Consider the following 25,226-nt stretch of genomic DNA (forward strand, 5'->3'; position numbering starts at 1 on the left):
TTTAGATATTAAAACTAAATTGATATTCAAGACCGGGTGGTCAGGAACATTTCCACTTGACTGCCCCAGAGAATAATTTCACATTATGGTCAAGAGAGAAGTGCAGGAGATGGCCCTTTTTTGGTAATGTGGGGAGCACTGTGGTTGCCATCTGGAAACAGGAGTAAGAACTCACTTCAATGCTCTTGGGAGACACAAGTCTTGAATTGAACAACAGCCTAATGTTTGTCTTTCTAGATTCCCTTCAGTAGGGAAGGGGCTTATGTAGGATAGAATCTTTCAAGCACACAGTGAGAACTGAACAAGACTCCTATGAACTTTCCCAGAGAAAGAAGCCAAAGCTATTGTGATGACTGATGTGCTCCAACTTTCTCTTTCTCTCTCTCTCTCTCTCTCTCCTCCAATGAAAGGGTGTGGAAAAGGCTTGCAAAAATTAAAAGGAAGGAGGAATGCCTGATGATTCTTGGACAAATTGCAGCACACCTGAGTGCCCCAAGGGAGGGTCAGTCCAAGACCTCAAAAATGGATGTCTGTAACTTTTATAGTAAGTTTCCTTTATTTTTTACACCAAAGCTTTACAAAAGTGTGAACAATTTACTTCCCTTAGTAGTTAATACATACACATTTTTATTTCTTTCTATGTAATTTTTGTTTTGACTTGTATCATTAATGATACAATGGGAATACTCATTGGTTGCATTGCATTTATGTGTGTATCCTTTGACACACTATTGATTTAAAGAGACTCCATCCCTTATGGGTGGAAGAATCAATCCCAATGTGTGTTGAAACCTGACCTTTGTCATAACAAATTTGTTTCGATTTCACAGTCATGGTACTTGGCCCTTATCTGTCCTTTCTCTCATTTGACCCATGTGATCATAGTTAATCACAGGATTTCAGTTGCTATGTACATGCCAACAGTGTGTTGATTTTCATTTCCATCCTACTCTCTTTCTCTTTCAGCTATCTCTTATGGGATATTATATTGCCAGCCTAAAGTTAACATGACAAATACTGAAAACCTTCTCCTCTCAGACTCTTCCCCCTCCTCCCTTGACTCACTTTTTGCTATACTACTCTCCTTCCTCTCCCTCAGTAGTCAAAGATGCTTCCATTTTTTACTCTCCCCTCCCCCTGCTGCCTTATCACCCCCCTCCCTCCCTGAAAGGTCTTAGAGGTTGGCTCTGTACCTCATTAATACAATCCAGAGCACCACAAAGGTGTTGTGATACATTCCTACCTCTACTCCACCAATGGCTAATGGGGTAGAACACAAACACTTCATGGTATCTAAGGGATACAAAAACCTTTTTACCTACTCGTGGTAGCGGAGGCAGCCAACCACAAGGAGTGGCAGGGAAAGCTGGGATACGCTCCCAAACCTAAAGAAACTAAGAAGCTGGACCTCTACAATCAGATGTACTCCACTGGAGACTCCAGCTTTGCATAACAAACCAGAAAGCAGTTCTCAGCCGCTACTGCTATAATTCCTGGAGTAATTCAGATAAGTTCCTGGAACTACATCCACTGAACTCCCACTCTGAGTTTGAGGCAGTGTTGGAAGGAGGGCAGTATGGATGCAAGACTTTCTTACAGACCACCATAGATTTGGCCACCCTCATGATAGCCACAACTATAACTAGAGCTTGACAAATGGTGGAGCCCCGCACTGCACATGTGCAAGTCCCGCATTGTGCATGTGCGCGCCGCTGATGAATGGGGCGACCAGCTGAAATCTACTCGCCACGGACGAGTAGATTCACTGATTTGTCGAGCCCTGGCTATAACTATAAGGCACAGTTCCTGGCTTCAGATCTCAGGGCTTTTACACACTGTTCCCTCTAAAATTTTCCATCCATGAGTGCAGTGAATTGTCTTGTTCACCAGTATTGATGTCATGTGCACTTGTTTGGATGTGTGTCACTGTATCACCCACCAGTTTTAAATACGAAAACAAGGCATAATTAACAAGGTGCATGACCTTGCACCCACCCTGAAAGCCACTCAGCTTGGCACCTAGTCTCACCCCCACCCAGCCTTGCTCCCATCGTTCCTGCATCCCTGCACCCCCATCATGTGCACCTTTTATCACTAACACTGCATTGTGCTCGCTTTGCCCGTAGCTTCTGCACAGTGCCCTTTTCATCCCGAGCCCTACACTGTCCTCTCAGCTGTGCCCCCAACCTCCACTCTCTATGCTTCCGGCATGTCCTGTCACGCTGACCCCCTGCCCGGTACCTTCCACCCCCTTTGCCCAGCGACACCCATGCCCATTTTCCCCTCTTCCTTTGGCTATGACGTCCTGGGCATGGGCCCCATTTGCCCTAAGCATGGGCCCTAAGGCTGGTCCTGCAATAGGGCAGCTGACTGCCATGTGGCTCCAGCCCCAGTCCCAGCTGCCCCCCACATGGTGGCTCTATTCCCGGCTGCCAGAGCTGTTGCTGCCGCCCATGATGTGGTGAGACAAGCCTGGGCTCCACCTGCTGGAGCTGCTGCCACTGACCATCATGTGGCTACAGCTCTGGCCCCGGCTGGGACTGCCAGAGGAGCAGCCACCTGTGACACAGCCCACAGCTCTAGCCCTGGGGAAAGGGCTGAAGCTAGGCCCAAGGCTATGTGGTGGCTGCTCCTGGGGCAGGGTAGTCGCCTGCCATGTGGCCCCGCCCCAGAACAGATTATTAGCCACCACACTGCTCTGCTGCGGAGGTGGGTATGCCTCAGATTCTTGGTGCACGCACTGTGAAGTTCAGAACAAACCTAGGACTTGCCTTTTGACTATTCAGGACTCTTTTCAGAGCAGACAGGCACAAGGCTGAAGGAAGGACTCATGGACATCCCTTAAGTATCTGTACACACCAGCACCCCCAAAGAAAATCCAGCTATTCCTATGGTGCTACCCCTAGACAGGACCATCACAGAAGCGGGAAAAGACTAACAGCAGGCATCCATCTTAGTCCTCCTTGAGCCAGGGCCAAGGCACTTCACAGGGACTAGTGACTTAAGCCCTTGACTTCGACACCACACTTTTGAGTACATCTATGGACGCTGCACCATTCCAATTCCTTGATCCTTCCCTTCCATTTGAGAATTGTCTATTGTGTTTCTACTCTGCATGGGTCTGTCTCTCTTTAGGGATACTGCTCACAAGCATCTTCCAGCGTAGAAGATGCAAATGCTCTTACAACTTATGACAGTAGAGGAGGTTCTTCTGGAATTCAGGGCAGAGTATTTTATTCTCATTTCCTAATCTACAAGACCAAAGGTGGACATAGGCCCATTTTAGACATATGAAGTCTCAAGAACTTAATGAAGAAATTGATGTTCTGTATGATCTCCTTGGCTTCTGTCATTCGTTTTCTGGATTCAAGGGACTGCTATGTCGCCCTTGACTTGAAGGTTGTGTGTTTGAATGTCTCTGTAATCCCGTCGAACAGATGGCTTCTACAATTTGTGGTCAACAACATTATACTGTCAGTTCATGGTCTTCTCCTTTGGCCTGTCAGCAGCCACTCGGGTTTTCACTAAGTGCATGATGGTCGTGGTAGCCTTCCTTCAGAAGAATCAAATGCTAACCAAAGGCCAATCTCAAGCCCAAGTGGAAGACTATGTGAACCTCATGCTTATGATGTTCCTCAAGCTCAGGCTCATCCTCAAAGTGAAGTCAATCATAGCTCCCGCTCAGAGACTAGAATTCTCAGAAGCACTCTCTGGATTCCCAAATTGTATGGGCCACAAGAAAAATAATTTGGAATAAATTGGCTTAAGTGGAGACCAAGAGCTCCAGAGTGTTCCTGCCTGAGTCTCATTTCTGGGCCATGAATGTCATCTTAGAGGATCTCAACATATTCCCTGCCGCAGCAACCAGAAATTACTAAAACTCCTTGGGCATATGGCAGCTTGCACATATGTGGTACAGCATGCAAGACTGCAGCTCCATTCTCTCTAGACCTGGCTAGTCCAAGTGTACAGGCCAAGCCAGGATCATGTAGACAGGCAGGTTACACACTCTCCATGGGTTATCTAGTCCCTCAGGTGGTGCCTCGACCCGCAGACATTCTGTGCATGTGTACCATTCTCCAAACCTCAGCTGTTGCTAGTCACAGATGTGTCTGCGATGAGATGGGGAGCTCAACGGGGCAACCTCGGGTCTTTTGTGCTGCACATGGTCAGGGAGCTAAAAGCAGTGTGCCTTGCTTGCCAGACATTCCAAACCCATTTACAGGGCAGATGTGTATTGGTGTTGCCAGACAATTCCACTGTGATATTTTGTATAAACAAGCAGGGTGCTCACTCTTCTCCCCTGTGTCAGGGAGCCCTCAAGCTGTGAGACTTTGCATCGCGATTCAATACGCTTGAAGGCATCACATCTTCCAGACATGCAAAATGAACTGGCTGATCATCTCAGCAGGTCTTTTGACAGCCACAAGTGGTCTTTCTGACAAGATATTGTCATCAACATCTTCCAAAGGTAGGCCTGTTTGCCACTTCCAGAGCACCAGGAAGTGCTAGCCATTCTATTCCTTCAAGAGCCACAGCCCAGACTCACTTGCAGATACCCTTTTCCTCTTATGCTGTACATATTCCACCTTTTCCACTTATCCACAAGATCCTCCTTGAGATCTACTGGGAAAAGGCATCCTTAATCCTCATAGTGCTGGTACAGTCCTTTCAGCATTGGTTCGCCACACTTAGACCTGTCCAAGGACACATCGCTAGCCCTACAAATGGTTCCAGATTTGGGCACGGAGGACCCTGGCCGTCTTTGGCACCACAACTTAGGGTGTCTACCTCACAGCATGGAAACTCCAGGGCTAAATTTGTTGGTGCTTAAGTGCTCAGATTTGGTTAGGCAGGTCCTCTTTGGCAGTAAGATGCCCTCCACTCATGCCACTTAGCTAGCTAAGGGAAGAGGTTCTTTATTTTGCCCTTGCAGAAGAGCACTCTACCATTGCAGTCATCAATTCCTTCATTCTGGACTATTTCAGAGACGTGCACCTGGCTACAATTTCGGATTTCCTTCCCGACTGGAAGTAAATGCAGCGCAGTCAGCATTTACTGACCATATGGCCAGACACTTCCTCAAGATGTTAGTCAGTCACCTCCATAGGATCTTAATCTGGTGTTCTCCAGACTCATGGGTTCCCCTTTCAAGCTCCTAACAATGTGCTCCCGGCTTTACCTTTCTTGGAAATTGTCATTCCAAGTGAAAAAACTTAAAAACACGAGAAGTGATTCTGCAGAACCTTGGAGATTAACAGAAATGTAGATGGTATCATGAGCCAGCCATGGAAGTTCAAGATACCATCTACATTTTTGTTAGTCTCTAAGGTGCTGCAGGACCACTTGTGTTTTTAAGGGTTTTTTTCAGTTACAGACTAACATGGCTACCCCTCTGAGACATTTAACCATTTCTTGTGGTTATAACAGCCAGAAGTGTGTTAGCTCAATCTCTGATGTCTGCACCCCTTTATCATCTTTTTTAAAGACTCTTTCCTCCCAAGGTTAGTGTTGCAGTTTCATTCAAATTTGGACATCGTTCTGTTGGTGTTCTACGCTAGTCTGCATGCTATAACAGGGAGTGCACCTCTGTTTCCTGGACGTTAGGTGCATGCCAACTTTTTACATTGAGGAGACAAAAAGCCATTTAGAAACTCTTTGTTGCCATTGCTGAGAGGTTGGAAGGCCTTCCACTTTCATCCCAAATAATTTTTTCTTGGATCACAGCTTGTATAAGGACACACTCTGACTTGGCAAAGATACTAGCCCCTCTATTGACAGTACATTCCACAAGGTTAGAGATGCTGCTGTCTGGTACAACTGTGCATCAGTCTTGTAACTGTGAACACTGACTCCTCCTTGGGAGTCATCTACTTGGAACTGACATGAGAAAGCACTTGTAGAAAAAACAGTTACCTATCTTTAACTCTTGTTCTTCAAGATGTGTTGCTCATGTGCATTCCAAATTAGATGTGTGTGTCATGTGCACAACAGTCAGAAGGTTTTTCCCAGAAGGTGGTGGGGCGGGTTCCGGCATGGCCTAGGGGATAGGGTGCTCGCCTGGGGAGGGGAGGGGAGGGTGCATATGGGACGGCCAACAGAAGGGCGGTCCCGGGGCAGGAGGGATAAGGGGCGCCCTGACTCATCAGGCGGGAGAAGGGGCGCCTTGGAGTGGCACCTTTATAGCAGTGACTATAGGACCCAGATACTCCATCAATACCCCCTGCATTTGTTGGACATAACCAAAGCATCTCAAATAACAACAGTTATGAAAGGTAAGTAACTATTTTTGTTGTGCTCAAGCAGTGAGGTTAAATATTTTTTGGTACTATTAAAAAAAATGGCTAGAAGAGGGTCTTTAGAAATGACACAATAGGGCTGGGATAGAATTCTTATAATATAAATTATCTGCTTGAAAAAGTTACGTCTCATTCAGCTGTTCTCATTAATATACCCCAGACACTTCCGTAAGAAAGCAATCATTCATGTGTAACACAGTGGAAAGAACTATGAGATTTTTACAACTTAAAAAAAAAAAAATTAATCCATCATGTCTACATTTTTGGATGTTAACATTTCCTTCATGTGTTTTCCAGCTGTCTGGCTGCTTTGTAATTCTAATGTGCACCTTTTACTTAATTTTAGGTTCTGTGTTGGTATTGCTGACTCAAACCACAGAATCCCAAAGAAGGGGAGAAATGGAATAAAATACTCAATTATCAAGTGCCAGAGGAAAATACCAAACTGTCCAATGAAAACTACTGTTACAAAGGTATAGACTGCTCCTGCGGCATATAAATGAGTGTGTGCAAAAAAGCTCTGCACCATAAGCATACCTGTTCCAGTGTTTGTGAGGTTTCTTCATTGTGAAGAACTTCAAACTAAAAACTATTAACTATTGCTTTTAAGAAATTTAAAATACAGGAAAAAGTCACCAAGGATTCACAATGTTTCTGTTTTGTTTTGGATAAGTGACCAGAATATTATGAGCATTGTATCTGATGGCGTAGACTACATTTTGCTGTTCTTCATCATGGAAATTAGAGTTATTTTAGACTTTCTCTGCAATATCACATGATTAAGACACATGCTGAAAGCTGCCTTTTTTGGGTGTGTGTGTGTGTGTGTGTGTGTGTGTGTGTGTGTGTGTGTGTGCCAGAACTTGATGTGACTGTTAAGAAAATCATGGCTTAATTCCCCTTTTAAAAGTTTTTGTGGGGATGCTCTTGGAAAGGTATGAAAAGGAAAATCAGCTTTTTGGTGCGGGACCCAAAATCTTATAAGAATGCCCAGAAGAGGTTTAATATTTCAAGCCAGGACCCGTTGGCTGTTCGTGGGTCTTGCCTTGCTATTCAGTTTAATGTTGTTCGTGTACTTGTTTGAGTGTGCTCCACAAACAGATGGCAATGGATCTCCGCCTGGCATTGTAGGGGAGAACTTGGGTAAAGAATATTACCAAGCTCTCCTACAGGAACAAGAAGAACACTATCAAACCCGGGCTACTAGTCTGAAGCGTCAGATTGCACAGCTAAAACAAGAGCTTCAAGAAATGAGTGAGAAGTTGAAAATACTACAGGAAAAAAAGAGCCCCAAAGTCAATGGCATGGGCTACCAAGGCACCAAAGGACAAGCATCCAATGATCTCCTAGAGTTTCTTCATTCCCAAATAGATAAGGCTGAAGTGAGCATCGGGGCCAAGCTTCCTAGTGAATATGGTGTTGTTCCCTTTGAAAGCTTTACCTCTATGAAAGTGTTCCAGTTGGAGATGGGGCTCACTCGACACCCAGAGGAGAAACCTGTTAGAAAGGATAAGCGAGATGAGTTGGTGGAAGTTATTGAGGCTGGCCTAGAAGTAATCAATAATCCAGATGAAGAAGATGGACAAGATGATGATGATGGAATAGGAGAGAGACAGCTCTATAATGAAAACGATTTCATCGAAGGTACTGTAAAAGCTTACTTAATAACTTAGCATTTCCTGGTCAACTACACAATGTCATAATATGCCATGAATGATTGCAAAGGTGTGAGGGGTTGTAAAACAAACTTAATAGCTTTTTCATATCTTGATAGTTTCTTAGATCTAGTACTTCTGATTCACTAAGAAAAGCCTTAGACCTGATATGCTCCTTGTAGAATCATTTGCTTCATGATGTTGCACAATACCATGGAATGAAGGGAAGAAAAAGTATTCATTGTAGTGTAAATATTTTACTATTGCAAGCTGACACAATGACCTGTGCCTGCTTGGATGTTCTCACTTGGCTATCCCATAGCTGGTAATCAGTTGGCTTATGTTGTGGTGATGTAAATATAGACTGATACCTAATACTGAAGAGGAGCTTTCAAAAGCACATTGGATAGGTAGGTGCCTGGCTCACCTTGAAATCCATGAGACCTGATTACCTATCTTCCCTTTTTGCCTTTGAAAATCTACTCTAAACTTTGTCCCTTTGTATCAACTAGTTACAACTAGATGACTATAATCTTTGTATAGGTGAAGAAGTGTATATTAATACCATAGTGCAAACTAGTTATTAATATTTGAAATGCTGGCACATGCATTTGGGACGTGAGAAAAGAGTAGTATTTATAGAGTACCTTGTTGTTGGTGTATTTGGTTGCTGACCATTTAAGGGTATGTCTACACTAGCCCCCTCATTCGAACTAGGGAGGCTAATGTAGGCATTCGAAGTTGCAAATCAAGCCCGGGATTTAACTATCCCATGCTTGATTTGCATCTTCCCGGCCAGTCGCCATTTTTGAAATTTACAACTCCGGACTAACTGCCCGCGTCTACACGCGGCTGGGAACCGGGCGTTCGATTTAAAGCCCCTAAATCGAACTACCTGGTAAACCTCCTTGCAGGAGGGATAACAGTTAGTTCGATTTAGGGGCTTTAAATCAAACGCCTGGTTCCCTGCCACGTGTAGATGCAGGCAGTTAGTCCGGACTTGTTAATTTCAAAAAAGGCGACCGGCCGGGAAGATGCAAATCAAGTGCGGGTCATTTAAATCCCGGGCTTGATTTGCAACTTCGAATGCCTACATTAGCCTCCCTAGTTCGAATGAGGGGGCTAGTGTAGACATACCCTAAGATATATCTTCATGTGGCATAAAATGTAACAGCTCCATTAGTCAATGAATCTATGCAGAATTAAAGTAGCTCGGGATCTGGTCCCTGGTATGCAAAACTGAAACCAGATTGTGCAAAAATAATTTTTAAAATGCTGTAATTTGTTAAATTTTCTGACTCCCAGAGGTAAGGAGAATGATGAGAGAAGGTGAATGCTATTTCAGCTTCAAAACACTCAAGCGTTGAGATATGAGCATTATTGCTTTCTCAAGGCTGATGTACTAAAAAGGTACAGTGGCCATTATTTCTCGATAACTCAGTCTTGAAGATACTCTACTAAACTGTAATTCTAATTGAAATATTAAGGTTTTGTATACAGTCTTACAGTATTAAATGCAGTACATATTTCCAGAAAAAGTCAGACAGGAATATAATGCTTTATAGCTAAATCTTGTATTTTCAAGCATGCCATAATCTGAGTAGGTTGTATGATAAGTAGTTAAGCAAATACATACATGAGTGCTATGCCATCCTTGAAATAGTTAGCTTCTGATTTAATCAGCTCTAAAATGAATCTGCTTCTCATTAATGGAATAGTGAAGTGATGTTTTGCCTTACCGGTACTTTATTGAAACTTCCAAATAAAGTTTGTTACATTGAAGCTGGGGTGGGTAGGAAGGGGAAATACATCTCAAGTGTAGCTCTGAGGCCAGGCAATGCAGTGTTGGACTTAAGTTTTTTACCTGAAAGTGTATTTCAGTTTGCCTAGAGACAGACATTCTCACAATGTCATTTTACAGCTCTGATTTTTCTTTTAAATTACTACAATGTGCAGATGCTTTCCTCTTGTACATATCATGTAGATTTCTGTGTGTTTTTGCAGCTTTTCTATTAGTCATTTCCAATGACTAAAGACTTTTAAGAAATCAAGCAGATATAGTTCCTTCTGAAGCAAAGTTTCATGCTTCCCATTCCCTCTACCCTAGATAAATTGTAATTCCCTGGACAATTACTTTTAAAGAACCTCTTCTTTCTCTTTGGAAATTGAACTCATTCCCTCTGTGGTCTTATGACTTGGATTACAGGAATCGCATAACCATTATTCAGTACTTAAGTGAAAATATTTTTGTGCTGTAGGTTATTAGGGTATGTTAGTCATTAGCCTCAGTAATATAACACTGTTTCTTTTCAGCCAGAGATGGTGATTTTTATACGTATTCTATGGTTTTATGAGCATGAGAAAATGGCATCAATGAGTTTAAGAAACTTTTTGGCCAACTAACGATAATTTTTCTTTGAGCATTAACTGTTTTGACTTCAAATTCCAGAGCTAAACTTTATTTTTTAAATATTTTCCCCCCTTCGGGGTGTCATTGTTTGACTTTTTAACTTGTCGTTTTGTTGATGGAAGCCTGCTTGGAAAGCTGCTGCCATTATATTTGGAAGATACAGTGCTTCCTTGTAACAGCTGAAGCCTGAACATTTTAAATGTCTGTCAGATCTCACTATCCTAAAGTAACAGTAAATGCTCTTAATGTCTGCTCAGAAGTGATATCCCAATAACAAGGTTTCTCTGCAAACTTTTAATTACTTTCTTTAAATTGGCTGTCAAGATCTGTCTGTAGTAAAATATTTTGACACCTAAACTGATATATCCACAATAGTTGAATTCTAAGATTCTAATGAGATATTTAGAACCATCAACTAAAATGTAAGCAGTTTGGCCCAGATGACTGAGGAACAATACTATAGAAGATCTGAAAACAATAGAACTGATTTCTTTAAGGGAAACAGAATGGCTTTGTATTGTCTGTTTCAGCCCCATTGTGTTACTAAGATTTACTAGACACCCTGAATTTAAAAGAAATTCAGGTGTCTTTTAACTTAAGACTTGTCTATGCAAGGAACTTTACAAGAATGATGATACCAAAACGACACACACTAAATAGGAAAAAGACACTTTTACTCAGGAGTAAGTGCCCACACAGAGAATAGTGATGTGAATGTTTAACTAGTGGGGGTTAGAGCAGGGTTAGCAGTCTGCTATGCTGGAGCAGCCCCTGCGTGCAGAGCACCCTAGCCCACTGCAGGCAAGGGCTGCTCGGGCATTGTGGCTAGAGCAGCTTTTGTCCACAGCGGGCCCGGTTGCCCCGCAGAGCAGGGGCTGCCCCAGGCCAGCTAGTGCAACCCCTGCCTACTGTGGAGCGAGAGCACTTCAACAGCCCAACAGTGGGTGGGCAGACTGCTCCAGCCAGGCTGAAGCAGCCCCCTGCCCATCCTCCCCTTTGATCGGTTAAACAATGTTTAACCAGTTAAATAGGCTTTTGCATCTTGAACAGGGAGTTTATGGTGGTATAACTTCCTGTGTCTGCAAGCCCTTCTTTCTTAGTTATCTTAATTTTTTTCTAAAGTTCTGTTTATGAAGTATCACTTGATTTTTTTTATTTTTTTTTATTTTTAGCCCTGATTCCTCTTGTGTGCTTGTGGTTGTGTACATAGTGGACATTTTAATTTTAAATATTTTCTGTCATTTCTGTTTATGTTGAAAATAAGGCTTCAAATTCTAAGGTTTCACGTTCAGTCCTTCCATCTCCCTTACTACCATCTTCTCTCTCTCCTCAACCCTGGAACTTGCACTGATTTTTTTCATACCTAGCTTTTCTAAACCTGAGAGAGAATGGGACATAATCATTAAATGAAAACAATCATAATTTTTTATAACTGAGACATCTGAATTCCTGTTCTATCTTGGGGCCTATCCACATGGCAACACTCAGGAGCAGTCATTTTAATTAAGAGTTGAACTTAAAATGTATTAGCTAAAAGCTCATTAAGCCTTGTGAACACTGTCATTCTTAGTTAAGGTGAAGTGAATGAAGGCCGGTTCAATTCACTTCCAAAGGGAATTAAACTAAGGCCACTTTATTTCTGAATGAGCTCATCCACACAGCTGTAATGCACTTTAAAAATTCTTTTTAAATTGATCCCTTTAGTTAATTTTGTGTAATTTTGCCGAGTGTTCCCATGTAGACATGTCATTGTCCTCCTTACAAGGTGGTGTGTATGCGTGTGCGCAAATAGTACATTACACTATAATGAAATATATAGTTAATGAATTGGTGTAGTGTGGATTTCCAGTGGGGCTAATCATATGGTCGTTAAAGCTCCTCAGAGAAGCCTTGTTACTTACCAAACACAATACAGATGCCTTGATGCTACTCTCCTTTTCCAACTCCTGTTTTCTGCATTTTGCTATTCCTTTAGTTGTCTGGTATGATTCTGCTGGGGTGTTCTAGCATTTCATGTTCTCCATCTTGTCATGCCTTCCATGTCTGAATCAAGCATCCTATTCAATAGAGCAGTTAGCTTGAAGTCTATTTTCTAAAGCAAGGTACAGTAAAACTCCAATAGTCCGGCATCCAATAGTCCGGCACTCCTGATAGTCCAGCATCAAAATGGCAAGAGCCTAGTGAGTGAGCTTCAGCAAAAAATGAGTCACAAGGTAACAGCGGCAGCAGCTGAACTGAGCAAAAAGGGTAAAAAAGGCTTTAAAAAACTAAAATATTACAGTATACTGTATACAGGAAGTACAATAAAAAGGGTTAAGAACACTTTATATACAGTATATAATGTATACAGTATATATATATATATAAAACCATCTTATAGTACCTCCTAATAGTCCGGCATATCTGATAATTCGGCACCACCTAGGTCCCATAGGTTCCGGATTATTGGAAGTCTACTGTAAATGGTTTTTAGAGATGTTTGGTCATGTCACTGAGTGTGCACTTATGTTCAGCAACAGTTCATGGCATATTTGCTATTGACCATGCCAGATAAGGAAAACAGAAAGATAAGAGGAAAGTGCTGATTATGTATATATACATTGAAACTGTAAAATTCCACGTTGAGTGCTCCAGGTAACTTTAGGTAGAGAAATAATCATCCTGCTTTGCTGGCGATAACCACCAGAAAACCCTGCTGCAGTTTGGTAGGACTGTTTCAAATACGTGTTTATTTTGTATCTCCCAAAGACATAGAATTATTAATAATGACTTGCCAAAGTAATAAGTAAGATAATACAACATGATTGAACCTGTTAATTTTTTCATCTGAAAGTTGATAGCGGCACTTGTATTTTAGATTGAATTTCTTCTGTCACCCCCCTCATTTAATTGTCTAGAATATCTGATGGCTTCTAGATTTGACAGAGTGAACTCTTGGTGTGGGCAACATTCTTAAGAAAAATAAAGCATATATATCTCAGGCCAAGTGTAGATTGGAGAAGACATTCAATTTAAGATATGCAACTCCAGCTATGATAATTGCATGTGTGGAATTGATGTACATTAAACCCAAGTTCTGAGATAGCCCCACTGCGTGATGTCGATGGGAGGAATTTTCCCATTGACATCCCTTGTTCCTCATGATGGGGATTGATATGGGCATCCTCAGCATTCAATTTAGCAGGTCCTTACTAGACCCGCTAAATCAGATCCTGGAAGATCAGTCTCTGGAGCGTCTTATCTTCCAGTAAGTATAGGCAAGGCCTTACATGAATAAGAGCTTCTGAAATCACGTACCATCTAAGCACACTAACTACAGAGGCTAGGGATGAGAGAAGCACCAGAGCACTGTTGATTTGATATAAATAGTAGAATTACTTTATGGGTATTGGATCACAAACAACAAATCTTTCAGCCACACAAAGGGCTTCCAAAGGGCATTCCCTGTCATATTCTCCGCACCCCACTCCTTTCTCCTAGACTTCTGCAGAAAAGCAGCTGTCAATGTAGTAGGATGACCATGGAGCAACAGGACTGAGAAACCTGCATCATGTGATGCTGTAGACCCTTCCCACTAGGGATGTGAATGAGTAGTCAACTAGACAATTAACTGGTAAGCTTAGGCTTATCGGTTAAGCTAATCGACTACTTGTATTTCCTTCCCCCCTTTCTGCCTCTTCATCAGAGGCAGCAAGGTGGGATGGGGGGAAAGCAGGAGCCAATGGGGGGGGAGCGGACTTAAAAGCTGTTTCCCCCCCAGCATCAGCTCGGTGGTGCCGCCTCCCCCCCTTCACTGCTGCCTCCATCAGAGGTAGGAGAGCAGGGAGGGAGAGGTGCCATGAAGCAGCCCGTGGGGGATAGGGGAGGCATCCTGTGGAGCAGCCCCTGTTTTCACTACAGATAGAGGTTGGTCCCTGGGCCACCACGGACAGAGGCTGCTAACCCTAACCCGTTCCCTCCCCCCCCCCAGCAGCCTCTGTCCGTGGGGAGCCCAGATTCCCCGGGGAGAGGGGCGCCTGCCATCCCGCACTGCTGCCTCTAAGTCTGAGGCAGCAGGCAGCCAGTCTGCGAGGGAAGCTGGTTTTTAAACTGGCTCCCGTGTGGCACCACCTGCTGCTGCTGCCTCTGATATAAAAGCAGCGGCACGGGGTGCCAGAGTGCTCCCTGGGGATGGCACCAGAGCACACTGGCTGCTGGCCCCACCCACGGGGACTATAGAATAGTCAACTAACCGATAAAATTCCTTCCAGTTAGTCGACTTTTCCATTACCTGCTATCTAACATACCTACTTCCTACAGCTACCACAATGCACTGCTATTTGTGGCACTGAAAGTGCTGCTAATGTGGACATGCTCCACCAACATAAGGAGCACAGTTTTGACACACAATAGTGGTTTCCCTGCAACACTCTGTGAGCAGTGCTGTAATTGCCAGTGCTTTGTATTTGCTAGTGCAGACCTAGTCTTAGGCTTTTGCTTTTCAAATCCAAAATTTGCCTTGGCCTCTACAGCCATACTGTGTACAATTTTAAAAGCTGGGGATTCTAGTTTTTAGGTGGCATACAAAATAATATTTAAGAACGGGGGTGTGAACTATTGGCAGAATATGATGTGAGAACCTATAGAAAATATGATCGCTTATTCTGGTTCACCAACTTCTTTCTTAACCAGTAAACTACTTAAGCAGCAGTAAATACAAAATGATGGGTTTTGTGGGGAGGGCAGGAAGGAGGGAGATTAATTCATGGTTGTAAAGGAGTTTATAGCTGCTAATTTTTCAAAATGTTCCTGTGTTGCACGTAAACATAGCTTTTCCTTCTCTGTAGAGACCGAATACAGTGTGTTTTGCAAGTGACATACTGATATGTGAGATCTAATATGCAATCATAGTTTTGTATTTGATTATGCTGTTGTGATCAAGCTATTTACAGAAGTGCTGTATTAATCTTATTTGATCTAGTATATTCCATCTTTCAGAGATACATAACCAATTAACCGTATATTCGAGGATAGAAAGTTTTTACAACTGAAACTGAAGCAGGAGGTTGTTTAAGCTTTTGGGAAGGAGTGTCTTTTTTTCTCTATTTGATTTTGATTTTTTTAGATTGCTTCATCCTTAATTCTTCTCTGCCTCTCCCTCTTGCTCTTGAGAAAAATCAGAAAATGTAATGGTGTAGAATTCAGTGAAGCATTGTAGCTTTTGCATAGTTTTGAAACTGAAGAATTTTCCTTCTGTTCATCCCAAGAACAAAGCTCTAACTGCAGTGCATTTGAGAGTGGGATGTACAGGTTTGTTTAATGGCACAAAACTGGTAAAACCTGCTATTTTCAGAAAAATGCTAGGTATCACAAGTGCAACTTACTGACTTGTCTGTTTGGATTTGAAAAAAAGGATTTAAAATAAAGTTGTACATCAGCAATTCTTTTGTCACCACCATATATATGAGTAACTAGCTTTACCTTTGTTCTTCTCTGATCCTTTAGGATGCATTTGAGTATCATCATTGGCATACCTCCATTCTAAAAATATTTTGTTTTCCGCGCTCTGCTCCTCACCTTCACTAGTCTATTCTACTGAAAGTAGTCTGCAGAGATGAACATGCAGATTCTTTGCACTGTAGTTTTGTCTGTCAAAAGCGTATATATTTCCTGATCTTCAAATTGGACGACTAGTTGGTTTTTATTGCTGCTGTGATGCATTGGGGGGTGTTAATGCCCTTTTCTGGACATGCCAGCCTTTTGGCAGTTACATGTTTACCTGAATAAACACATTTTGAACATCCCTAGTACATCCTGTTTAGGAACTTTTGAACAGAGACCATTTTTCAAGCACTTATTATCCAGCAGGTCTCCTGGGTTTCAGACACCTGCCCATCCCATTTTGGAATCTATGACAACGGAGATGGACACACAGCCTTCTTGAAGTGTTTAGCAGTTGGAATAAAGAATTAAGAGAATTTTAGTCTCATTGTATCTGAGACTTCACTACAAGTTAAGTTAAGCAGGTGTTCTTTTTAGTTACAGGAAAAGAACTGACAGTCTTAGAAAGTTCAAATCCTCCTGTGTCTGTAAGACTTTGGTGTCTGACCAACCCTGTTGGAACTAGTTCTGGTCCACCCCAGACAGTGTGTTAGAATTACTGAGGCTACTTGCGCCAGTATTGTTTCTTGACAGTCCTTACATGTAAGCTACTAAAGGGTGACCACTCAGAGGCTCACTTGCATTTTTTCTTCAGATAGGTAGGCTGCTTAGGGCAAAGTTTACACCCCTACTTATCAGACAACACAATGGCGAGTTCATGGCAGCTCAAGATACAACTTTAACAATTATTAAAGACCATCCTGTATTACTTAAACATGTGCTGGCAGACCAGAAACCCTCTTAATTCTTACCTCTTTCTTTAATTACTCTTTTAAAACTTGTTGTAAAATCTTGCATGTAATTGAGCTCAAACTAGTGGGTGTTTAGATCCCCTGATTATTTTATTCCCTTTCTTATATTTAAGTACTGAATTTGGAATCCTCCAATCATAGCATGACCCTCCTGGTGTACAGACTCATTAAAAATCCTTGCTTCATGTGTCAGTTTCTTTAATGTTCATGAAGATTGTCCTCTGCTCCAATTTGTTCCTGTTAAGCTGATTGAGTTTAGTTTCCACCCTGGATGTTAGTAGTTCTGACTTCAGTATCCTCCTTTCCTTTAGTCATCCTGCCAGTGTCCTTTACTTCCTCATTACTCTTAATAAAAATTCGGAGGTCCTGTGGTCTCTTCTGGCTGAACTAAGCTGTTGTTTTCAACCATTATAGTGTAACTGTTTCTCATAGGCATTACATACTTGATCAGTGATAGAAATGTAGCCGTGTTAGTCTGGGGTAGCTGAAGCAAAATGCAGGACAATGTAGCACTTTAAAGACTAACAAGATGGTTTATTAGATGATGAGCTTTCGTGGGCCAGACCCACTTCCTCAGATCAAATAGTGGAAGAAAGTAGTCACAACCATATATACCAAAGGATACAATTAAAAAAAATGAACAAATATGAAAAGGACAAATCACATTGCAGAACAGGAGGGGGATGCGGAGGGGGGGGGAGGAAGGAAGGTAAGTGTCTGTGAATTGATGATATTAGAGGTAGGGAGAGTGGGATGTTTGTGAGTTAATGGTATTAGAGGTGATAATTGGGGAAACTATCTTGGTAATGGGTGAGATAGTTCAAGTGTTTGTTGAGTCCTTTTTGGAAAGTGTCGAATTTTAACATGAATGACAGTTCAGAGGATTCCCTTTCAAGTGCAGATGTAAAAGGTCTTTGTAGCAGAATGCAGGTGGTTAAGTCATTGAGAGAGTGACCTTTTTGGTTAAAATGGCAAGAAACTGTTTTTTCTTTGTGATCTTGTCTGATATCTGTTTTGTGGGCATTAATCCTTTGGCGAAGTGTCTGAGACGTTTGTCCAATGTACATAGCAGACGGACACTTTCGGCACATGATAGCATAGATTATATTTCTGGATGCGCAGGAATATGTGTTCTTGATCTTATAACTCACTTGGTTAGGTCCAATAATGGTATCAGCAGAATGAATATGTGGACAAAGCTGGCAACGGGGTTTGTTGCAAGGGAAGGTATCAGGGTTGGTATTAGTGTGGTATGTCCTGTGGTGGTTGGTAAGAATCATCTTGAGGTTAGGTGGTTGTCTATAGGAGACTATGGGTCTGTCTCCCAGAGCCTCTTTGAGTATGGTATCCTGTTCCAATATAGGCTGTAGTTTATTGATAATGTGTTGGACAGGTTTAAGTTGGGGGTTGTAGGTGATGACAAGTGGTGTTCTATTGTTGGTTTTCTTGGGTCTGTCTTGAAGTAGATGGTTTCTAGGTATTCGTCTGGCTCTTTCAATTTGCTTTTTTATTTCTCTGGGTGGGTAGTTGAGATTTATAAATGCTTGGTAGAGATCCTGAAGCTTCTGGTCTCTGTCAGTGGGATTAGAGCAGATGCGGTTGTATCGAAGGGCTTGGCTATAGACGATGGATCGTGTGGTGTGTTCTGGATGGGAGCTGGATGCATGTAGGTAACTGTATGAGTCGGTGGGTTTTCTGTAGAGAGTGGTGTCTAATTTTCCATTGTTGATTTGTACGGTGGTGTCCAGGAAGTGGATCTCTCGTGTAGAATGGTCCAGGCTGAGGTTGATGGTGGGGTGTAGGTTGTTGAAATCTCTGTGGCATATCTCCAGTGTTTCTTGGCCATGCGTCCAGATCATAAAGATGTCATCGATGTACCGTAGGTAGAGGAGGGGTGAAAGGGGACGGGAGTTGAGGAAACGTTGTTCTAGGTCAGCCATAAAGATGTTAGCATACTGTGGGGCCATGCGTGTACCCATGGCTGTGCCGCTGATCTGGAGGTATAAGTTGTTCTCAAACTGGAAATAATTGTGGGTGAGAACAAAGTTACATAGGTCTGCTATCAGGTTGGCAGTAGTGTCCTCTGGGATAGTGTTTCTAATTGCTTGTAATCCGTCTTCATGTGGGATGTTGGTATATAGAGCTTCTACATCCATGGTGGCAAGGATGGTATTATTGGGGAGGTTATCGATGTTTTGTAGTTTCCTTAGGAAGTCAGTAGTGTCTCAGAGATAGCTGGGGGTATTGGTTACGAAGGGTTTGAGAAGAGTGTCTACATAGCTGGATAGACCAGTAGTGAGCGTGCCAATACCAGAGATGATGGGACGTCCGGGGTGCCCCGGTTTATGGATCTTGGGAAGTAGATAGAACAATCCTGGTCGGGGGTCAGAAGGTGATTCTGTGTGGATTTGTTCCCGAGTAGCTGTGGGGAGGCTTTTAAGGAGACAGTGTAGTTTCTTTTGGTATTCCAAGGTGGGGTCAGAGGGGAGAGGTTTGTAAAATGTGGTGTTCGAGAGTTGTCTGGTTGCCTCCTGGTTATAGTCGGCCTTATTCATAATGACCACAGCAGTGATTCCAAAACATCAGTTGATTTGGTACCTCCAAATAGTTGTTTGCTTTTTTTTTTTTTTTTTTTTTTTTTTTAAGTAGAGCTGGTCAAAATTTTATGTTTGAAATACCCATTCTCCCAGTAAGAGTGGCTTTTTTTTTGTCAAAACAGACGTTTCTTTGGGAAATATCTGGTTTTGATACATTTTTTTTTAGGCTTTCTTAGAATTGTTTTGTTTCTTTTGGCTGAAAACCCTAAAGCTTTCTTTTTTCTGAATAAGCAAAAAGCACTTTCCACTAGCTTATTTTTTATACTGTTTTATAATTGGATAAAAATCAAGTGGTGCATCTGTAGCTTACATCTCACTGAATGTCATGTTTTTGACTTTATAAATTCCTTCTATGACTTCAGGTTATTATCGTACAGAGAGAGATAAGGGAACGCAGTATGAATTGTATTATAAGAAGACAGACGTTATGGAATACAGACATGTCACGCTATTCCGACCATTTGGACCCCTCATGAAAGTCAAGAGTGAAACAGTTGACATTTCCAGATCAGTGATTAATATTATTGTCCCTCTTGCTGGAAGAACTGAGGCATTTGCACAGTTTATGCAAAATTTTAGGTAAGTGCTTCCTATTCTAGATTGAACTGTGTATATTTTCCTTACAATAACACATGAACCAAATACTTGAACAGCTGGGATTTCAGAGTAGTTAAAGAACGGCTGGGCCACTGGAGATCAGAGGCTTAATGACATGATAATCTTGGTCAGTGTACTGTATAGGGATGTTAAAAAGCTGGTAATTGGGTAACCGTGTAACCGCTCTTAAGCCGGCTCCCAGTGCATCCCTGCTGCCGGAAGCAAGGCGGGAGCCTACATTTAACCCATCAAGGTAACTGAGGGTATGTCTACACTACCCCGCTAGTTCGAATTAGCGGGGGTAATGTAGTCATCCGCAGTTGCAAATGAAGCCCGGGATTTGAATTTCCCGGGCTTCATTTGCATGAAGCCAGCCGGCGCCATTTTTAAATGCCGGCTAGTTTGGACCCCGTGCCGCGCACCTACACGCGGCATGGACTGGCTAGTTCGGATTAGAAGCCACGCTGCAAAAATGTTTTAAAGACTTCAAAGTAATTTGCAGCTTTTATAATAGAAATGAATTTTCCTGAGCCACATCTTTGAAGTAGGAATAAGAGATCCTCCGGAATAGGGCTTTATTCCGGAGGATCGGGCCAGTCTAGACGCTCTTTTCCGGCTTATCTACAAGCCGGAAAAAAGCAGCGGACATCTTTATTTAAATCCCGCGGGGGATATTTAAAGCCCCCGTGGATTTCCCTATTCTGAAGTTTAAAATTAGCATGCCCCTTTCGGAAAAGGGGCCAGTGTAGACGTAGCCCCCCTGATAGACCAAGTTTATTGGTTAACTGTGTAAACAGTTATCTTATTATATCTCTAGTACTGTTAGCTTTAGAGCCACCAGGAATAAGATGCAGATGTTGGAAGACCTCTTTGAATCTGAAAGATGTGGCTCAGGAAAATTCATTTCTATCTAATTATAAAAGCTGCAAATTACTTTGAAGTCTTTAAAACATTTTTGCAGCGTGGTTAATGTAAACATTTCACGTTAGTGAATAACAGCAGTGAATAACTTCTCAGAATTGGGTTTTAGTTAACAAGAGGTGATTTATAAAGCAATATGCCATATACACTAGCTGTATGTGACACAAGATTGCTTTATGTAGAGTAGTTAGTCAAAAAGTTTGTATAGGCAAATTATTTTCCTACACTTAAATGTTCTGAATTTAGCAACAAGAGAGGACCATTGCTAAAATATAACAATGAATATTAACTCATTAACTCATCTTTATTATAGGGATGTGTGTATTCATCAGGACAAGCGGATTCACTTAACAGTGGTATACTTTGGCCAGGACGGGCTATCTGAAGTCAGGAGTATCCTAGAGTCCGTTGCCCGGTAAGTGAGCGAGTCCAAATAGAAGTTTCTGAAATATAAGTGAGGTATATTGCACAGTTTAAAAAAAATCAAAAATAATAGTGAAGAAGAATTTCATGAGTCAGTCCCAGCTGAAATGATATTTTTTATTTTCTTACAGTATGTTCATACGTGTGATTCTTCTTGGCATTCTTTGTTGTTGTTAGTGTCTAGTGACAATATTTTTGTGGGGTGATGACTTGAATATGCTTAAGGCATAGCTGAGAGGTCTGACTGGAAAATTAAATTGTAAAAAGGTAGAATTATGGATCAATATGCTACTTGTGTGTCCAAATAATGGTAACTGATTTCATTTAATGATAGTGAGTAGAAATGGCTGCCAGAGGGGTACTGAATCTGTTCACCTGAGCAGTTCATCTTTTGTTCCCATCCATTAATATGATGACCCCAGTTTGTCCCCTACTTGCGCATAACTTTCCACAGACCACTTTGTAAACAAATGATGAAACCTATTGAGCAGAGGTATAGTGCAGATGCCTTGAAGTGGCACCATACTTGATGCACGAGAAGCTGATCAGTGTTTGTTTTCCTCCATTGCTTCACCTTCAAAGCTTCACAGCAGAATTTGTGTCATGGGGCCATCAGTGTTGATGACTGTCTGGAAACTCAGTTTTTCCTTCGTTGAGGCCCCTCCACTTTCTTCACAGATGAGTGATCTGTTTCAGACTAGGTTTTGTTGACTCAGCGAGTCCCTTTCTAGGTTAGACAATATTGTTCACAGATGTTTCCAACATATACTTTGAGAGATTCCAGATAGAGCTTGGCAGCATTTGCTCATTTTCCCCTGGGATATGTTTCTTGTGTGCTTCTGCGTGGCTGTTTTCCAGCATTCCCTCTGCGCAATGTGGGAGTGAGGCTGGTGGTCAGTGATGGCATTAAGATATGGATGTTTTGCAGCTTATTGCCTCGCTTGTGGCAGTCAGTGCTGTAGCTTTGATTTCCCAGTGTGGTGTTGCCACTGAATCCCACCTCCAGAATGCTCAGTTTGTGACAACTTACAAGTGCCTTTCTATCCATAGCTGCTTCTGGAATTATAGCAGGATGAGTAGCTCAGAGTTTCCATTTGAAATGTTACTGCATGGATAATGGTGGCAAGGATCAGATCTGTGTCTCTGCAACTTGTAGGCTGCATTATTAAACATCATGAATGCTTAATACTGCAGGCATGTTTTCCCCAAAGATGAATTAGAGAAACAGTAAGGCTGAGATCATTAGATGTTTTAAATAACTGTCCAGAACTAATTTATAGCACCATAAATGTCCTTTTAGCCACACCCCTGTATTTACATTTTCACTTTTTTTTCTTTAGAGAAACTAATTTTCACAATTACACACTGGTGTCTTTGAACGAGGAATTTAATCGTGGACGAGGACTAGACATGGGTGCCAGAGCCTGGGAGAAAGGCGAAGTGTTAATGTTCTTCTGCGATGTTGATATCTATTTCACAGCTGAGTTCCTTAACAGTTGCCGCTTGAATGCTGAACCAGGTAAAAGTCTGTTAAGTCACTGAAGGGGGGGAATTTTACCTTCTGAATTTGGGCTCACAACCACCTGATGAGAACACCGATGATGACTAATGCTAACAGTGGAGTAATTTTGATAGCCTATAGCTCTAGGAAGGAAAAATAATTCTGTGCACAAAATTACTAGTGTGAGTGCAATATTAAGGCTGAGAAATCTAGCACTCCAATAGAAAGCTAAGAGCAGGAACCTTATCCTAACTGTGCTTATACCTTAAAATGTGAGTTCTTGTCATATCCTTAGAAACATCAAATTTAAAATATAAACTAAAATTTGTGTACAATAAAAACACAGGTTTTTATCTAGAATCTACAAAAAGCCAAGTTTAAAAAAGTCTTTCAGTTGGAGCATTTCTACATTGGTTTAAAAATAAAAAGTCCTCTCAGAGCAGAGACCATATGGGAAATACTCATTCTGAAAAGAGTCCAACAAAGTCAAGAACAGTTCTAAAAGGAATTGAATTTAGCTATAACTGTTGTATGTTTTCAACCATCAGTGCTTGCAATAAACCCGAGCCTTTATATTAAGCTCCACATCTTATAAAGCATTGTAAAACATTTTATCTGCAGCATTTAGTCCCCACAGCCTTCATACAGGATAAGTATTATCACAACTTTCCTGCCAAAACATGGCAGTAAAGTGACTTGCCTTAAGGCCACAAAGCATGTGCTGCAGTTATAATTTAGGAGTTCATGTCTCACATACTTAAACTCAATCTTCCAGTCTCTGCTGTCACAACCATATGAAACTTCTCTGTTTGTTACAAACTCTTGTAGAGAAGTTCAAGGCTTCTGTGAGCCAATTGCAAGCTAGCTAGCTGGCTGGTACAAAAGAAATTTTACTCATTACACATTTATGCATGCCGAATACTTTTTTTTTTTTATTCCTTGAATGCCCTAAGGTACTTCTCCTAAGGAAAAGTACATTTGGCTTGAGCTCACTTTCTCTTTCCTCTTTGCCTCAGCACTTGCATACTAGGGTGATGAAAGGCCATACAAGTATTTAAATAGCATGAGAGCTGTTACAGAACTAGCATGGCTTACAGTAGCATAGCATAAAGTCAGCCTTGGAGCTAATTTCTACTCTTAATGGAAGTGGCATGTCAAATTTGCTGGGAATGGGAATGGAAGATGCTCTTTGCACATGGCATCTGGAGTCTGGATATAGTCACATTGCTGCTTTGCTCTGTTCCGGGAGAAGGGAAGGATACTGCTCAAGAAAGTGGAGTCTTGATGAGACAGAGGACCAGTAACGGTCACACATGCCTTCAGTATGGCTTTGGATCCTGGTCTTAAGGCCCTCTTAAATTGAGCCTTCAGGGAAGGCAAAGCTTAGGCAAATACCTGCCTCTCTGAAAAGGAGCCCTGCACAAGGTAATGAGTACTTGAGGTCTTCTCCCAACCTAGATCACTGGCTGTGGAGAAACAGTGCATGAAGACTCCTAGTATAATGCAGTGGCTTTCCTCAGTACCAGCCAATACTCTATGGCAGGCATAGTGTGGAATGCTGGACAGCCTGCTCTACCTCCCTGACCTGTCTAAAGCTGCAAGAGTTCTGTCAGCTGCAAACTGGTATCCCAGCATATCGAAAATTAACATAACTGACACTGTAAGAGCTGTAGTAGGAATTAACCACCCATATTGACCAAGCAAAGAGGTGGTTCTAAAACTCCACCTACCTAAACTTTCTTTTTAAACTGCTGTTTGATTTTGGTGGTCTCTCTGTCCCTCTCAGTAGTCATACTCTGTTACTACCTCTGGAAGCCTTATGATCCATGTCCACCTTAGCACAGCATCATATTGGAGACTGTAAACCATTTCTTTTCTATATGTCACACTTACTAGATGTTAGTGGGCTCTCTAAAGGGAAATCATGGGAGCTGGGCCATCTGCCTATGCCTTTTTCATTACATAGATTTAATAATGAAGACTCCACAGCTGCTTTTTCTTCTCACAAAGATGTCCCACTATGTAACAAAGTTCTTCTGACTTCATAGGCAAGAAAGTTTTCTATCCCGTGGTATTCAGCCTTTATAATCCTGCAATTGTCTACGCTAACCAAGATGTACCACCTCCCGTGGAACACCAATTGGTAAGTGGTTTGATTCTTAAGAAGTGTAGTGCTACATCTTAATGAGGCAGCTCGGTGTAGCAGGATAACTAAGGTATCCTAGATACTTTCCAGAGACATTGGCAATGATGAGAAATAGAACTTTTTCCCTTATTGGTTAGACATAAAAGAATTAGAGCTTGGGAGACAAACATAGTAATGGAAAGTGCTAAAACTCCAGGAGTTCTGGAAACATATATCTTTCTACACAGAGTTTGGTACAACCAAGCATAAACAGTGCCCACAATACAATGAGAACAGAACTACTAC

General features: G+C 41.9%; 1 protein-coding gene across 5 annotated transcripts in view; it reads left to right on the top strand.

Annotated features, from left to right (window-relative positions):
• The window catches only part of CSGALNACT2 (chondroitin sulfate N-acetylgalactosaminyltransferase 2), a 70,961-nt gene that overhangs the window by 39,784 nt on the left and 5,951 nt on the right, over positions 1-25,226 (top strand). For 2 of the 5 annotated variants that reach the window (XM_075934776.2, XM_089780053.1), the window contains 6 exons: positions 411-544; positions 6,646-7,943; positions 19,716-19,932; positions 21,185-21,286; positions 22,635-22,813; positions 24,844-24,938. In XM_075934776.2, the coding sequence (XP_075790891.1) occupies positions 7,286-7,943; positions 19,716-19,932; positions 21,185-21,286; positions 22,635-22,813; positions 24,844-24,938 (1,251 nt within the window). In that variant the 5' untranslated portion in view covers positions 411-544; positions 6,646-7,285. The remainder of the gene's footprint in view (positions 1-410; positions 545-6,645; positions 7,944-19,715; positions 19,933-21,184; positions 21,287-22,634; positions 22,814-24,843; positions 24,939-25,226) is intronic. The other 3 variants (XM_075934778.2, XM_075934779.2, XM_075934777.2) reach the window with 3 other exon arrangements.

The sequence above is a fragment of the Pelodiscus sinensis genome, chromosome 8, assembly GCF_052426305.1.
Source record: "Pelodiscus sinensis isolate ZL-2025 chromosome 8, ASM5242630v1, whole genome shotgun sequence".
NCBI classification, from domain to species: Eukaryota; Metazoa; Chordata; order Testudines; family Trionychidae; genus Pelodiscus; species Pelodiscus sinensis.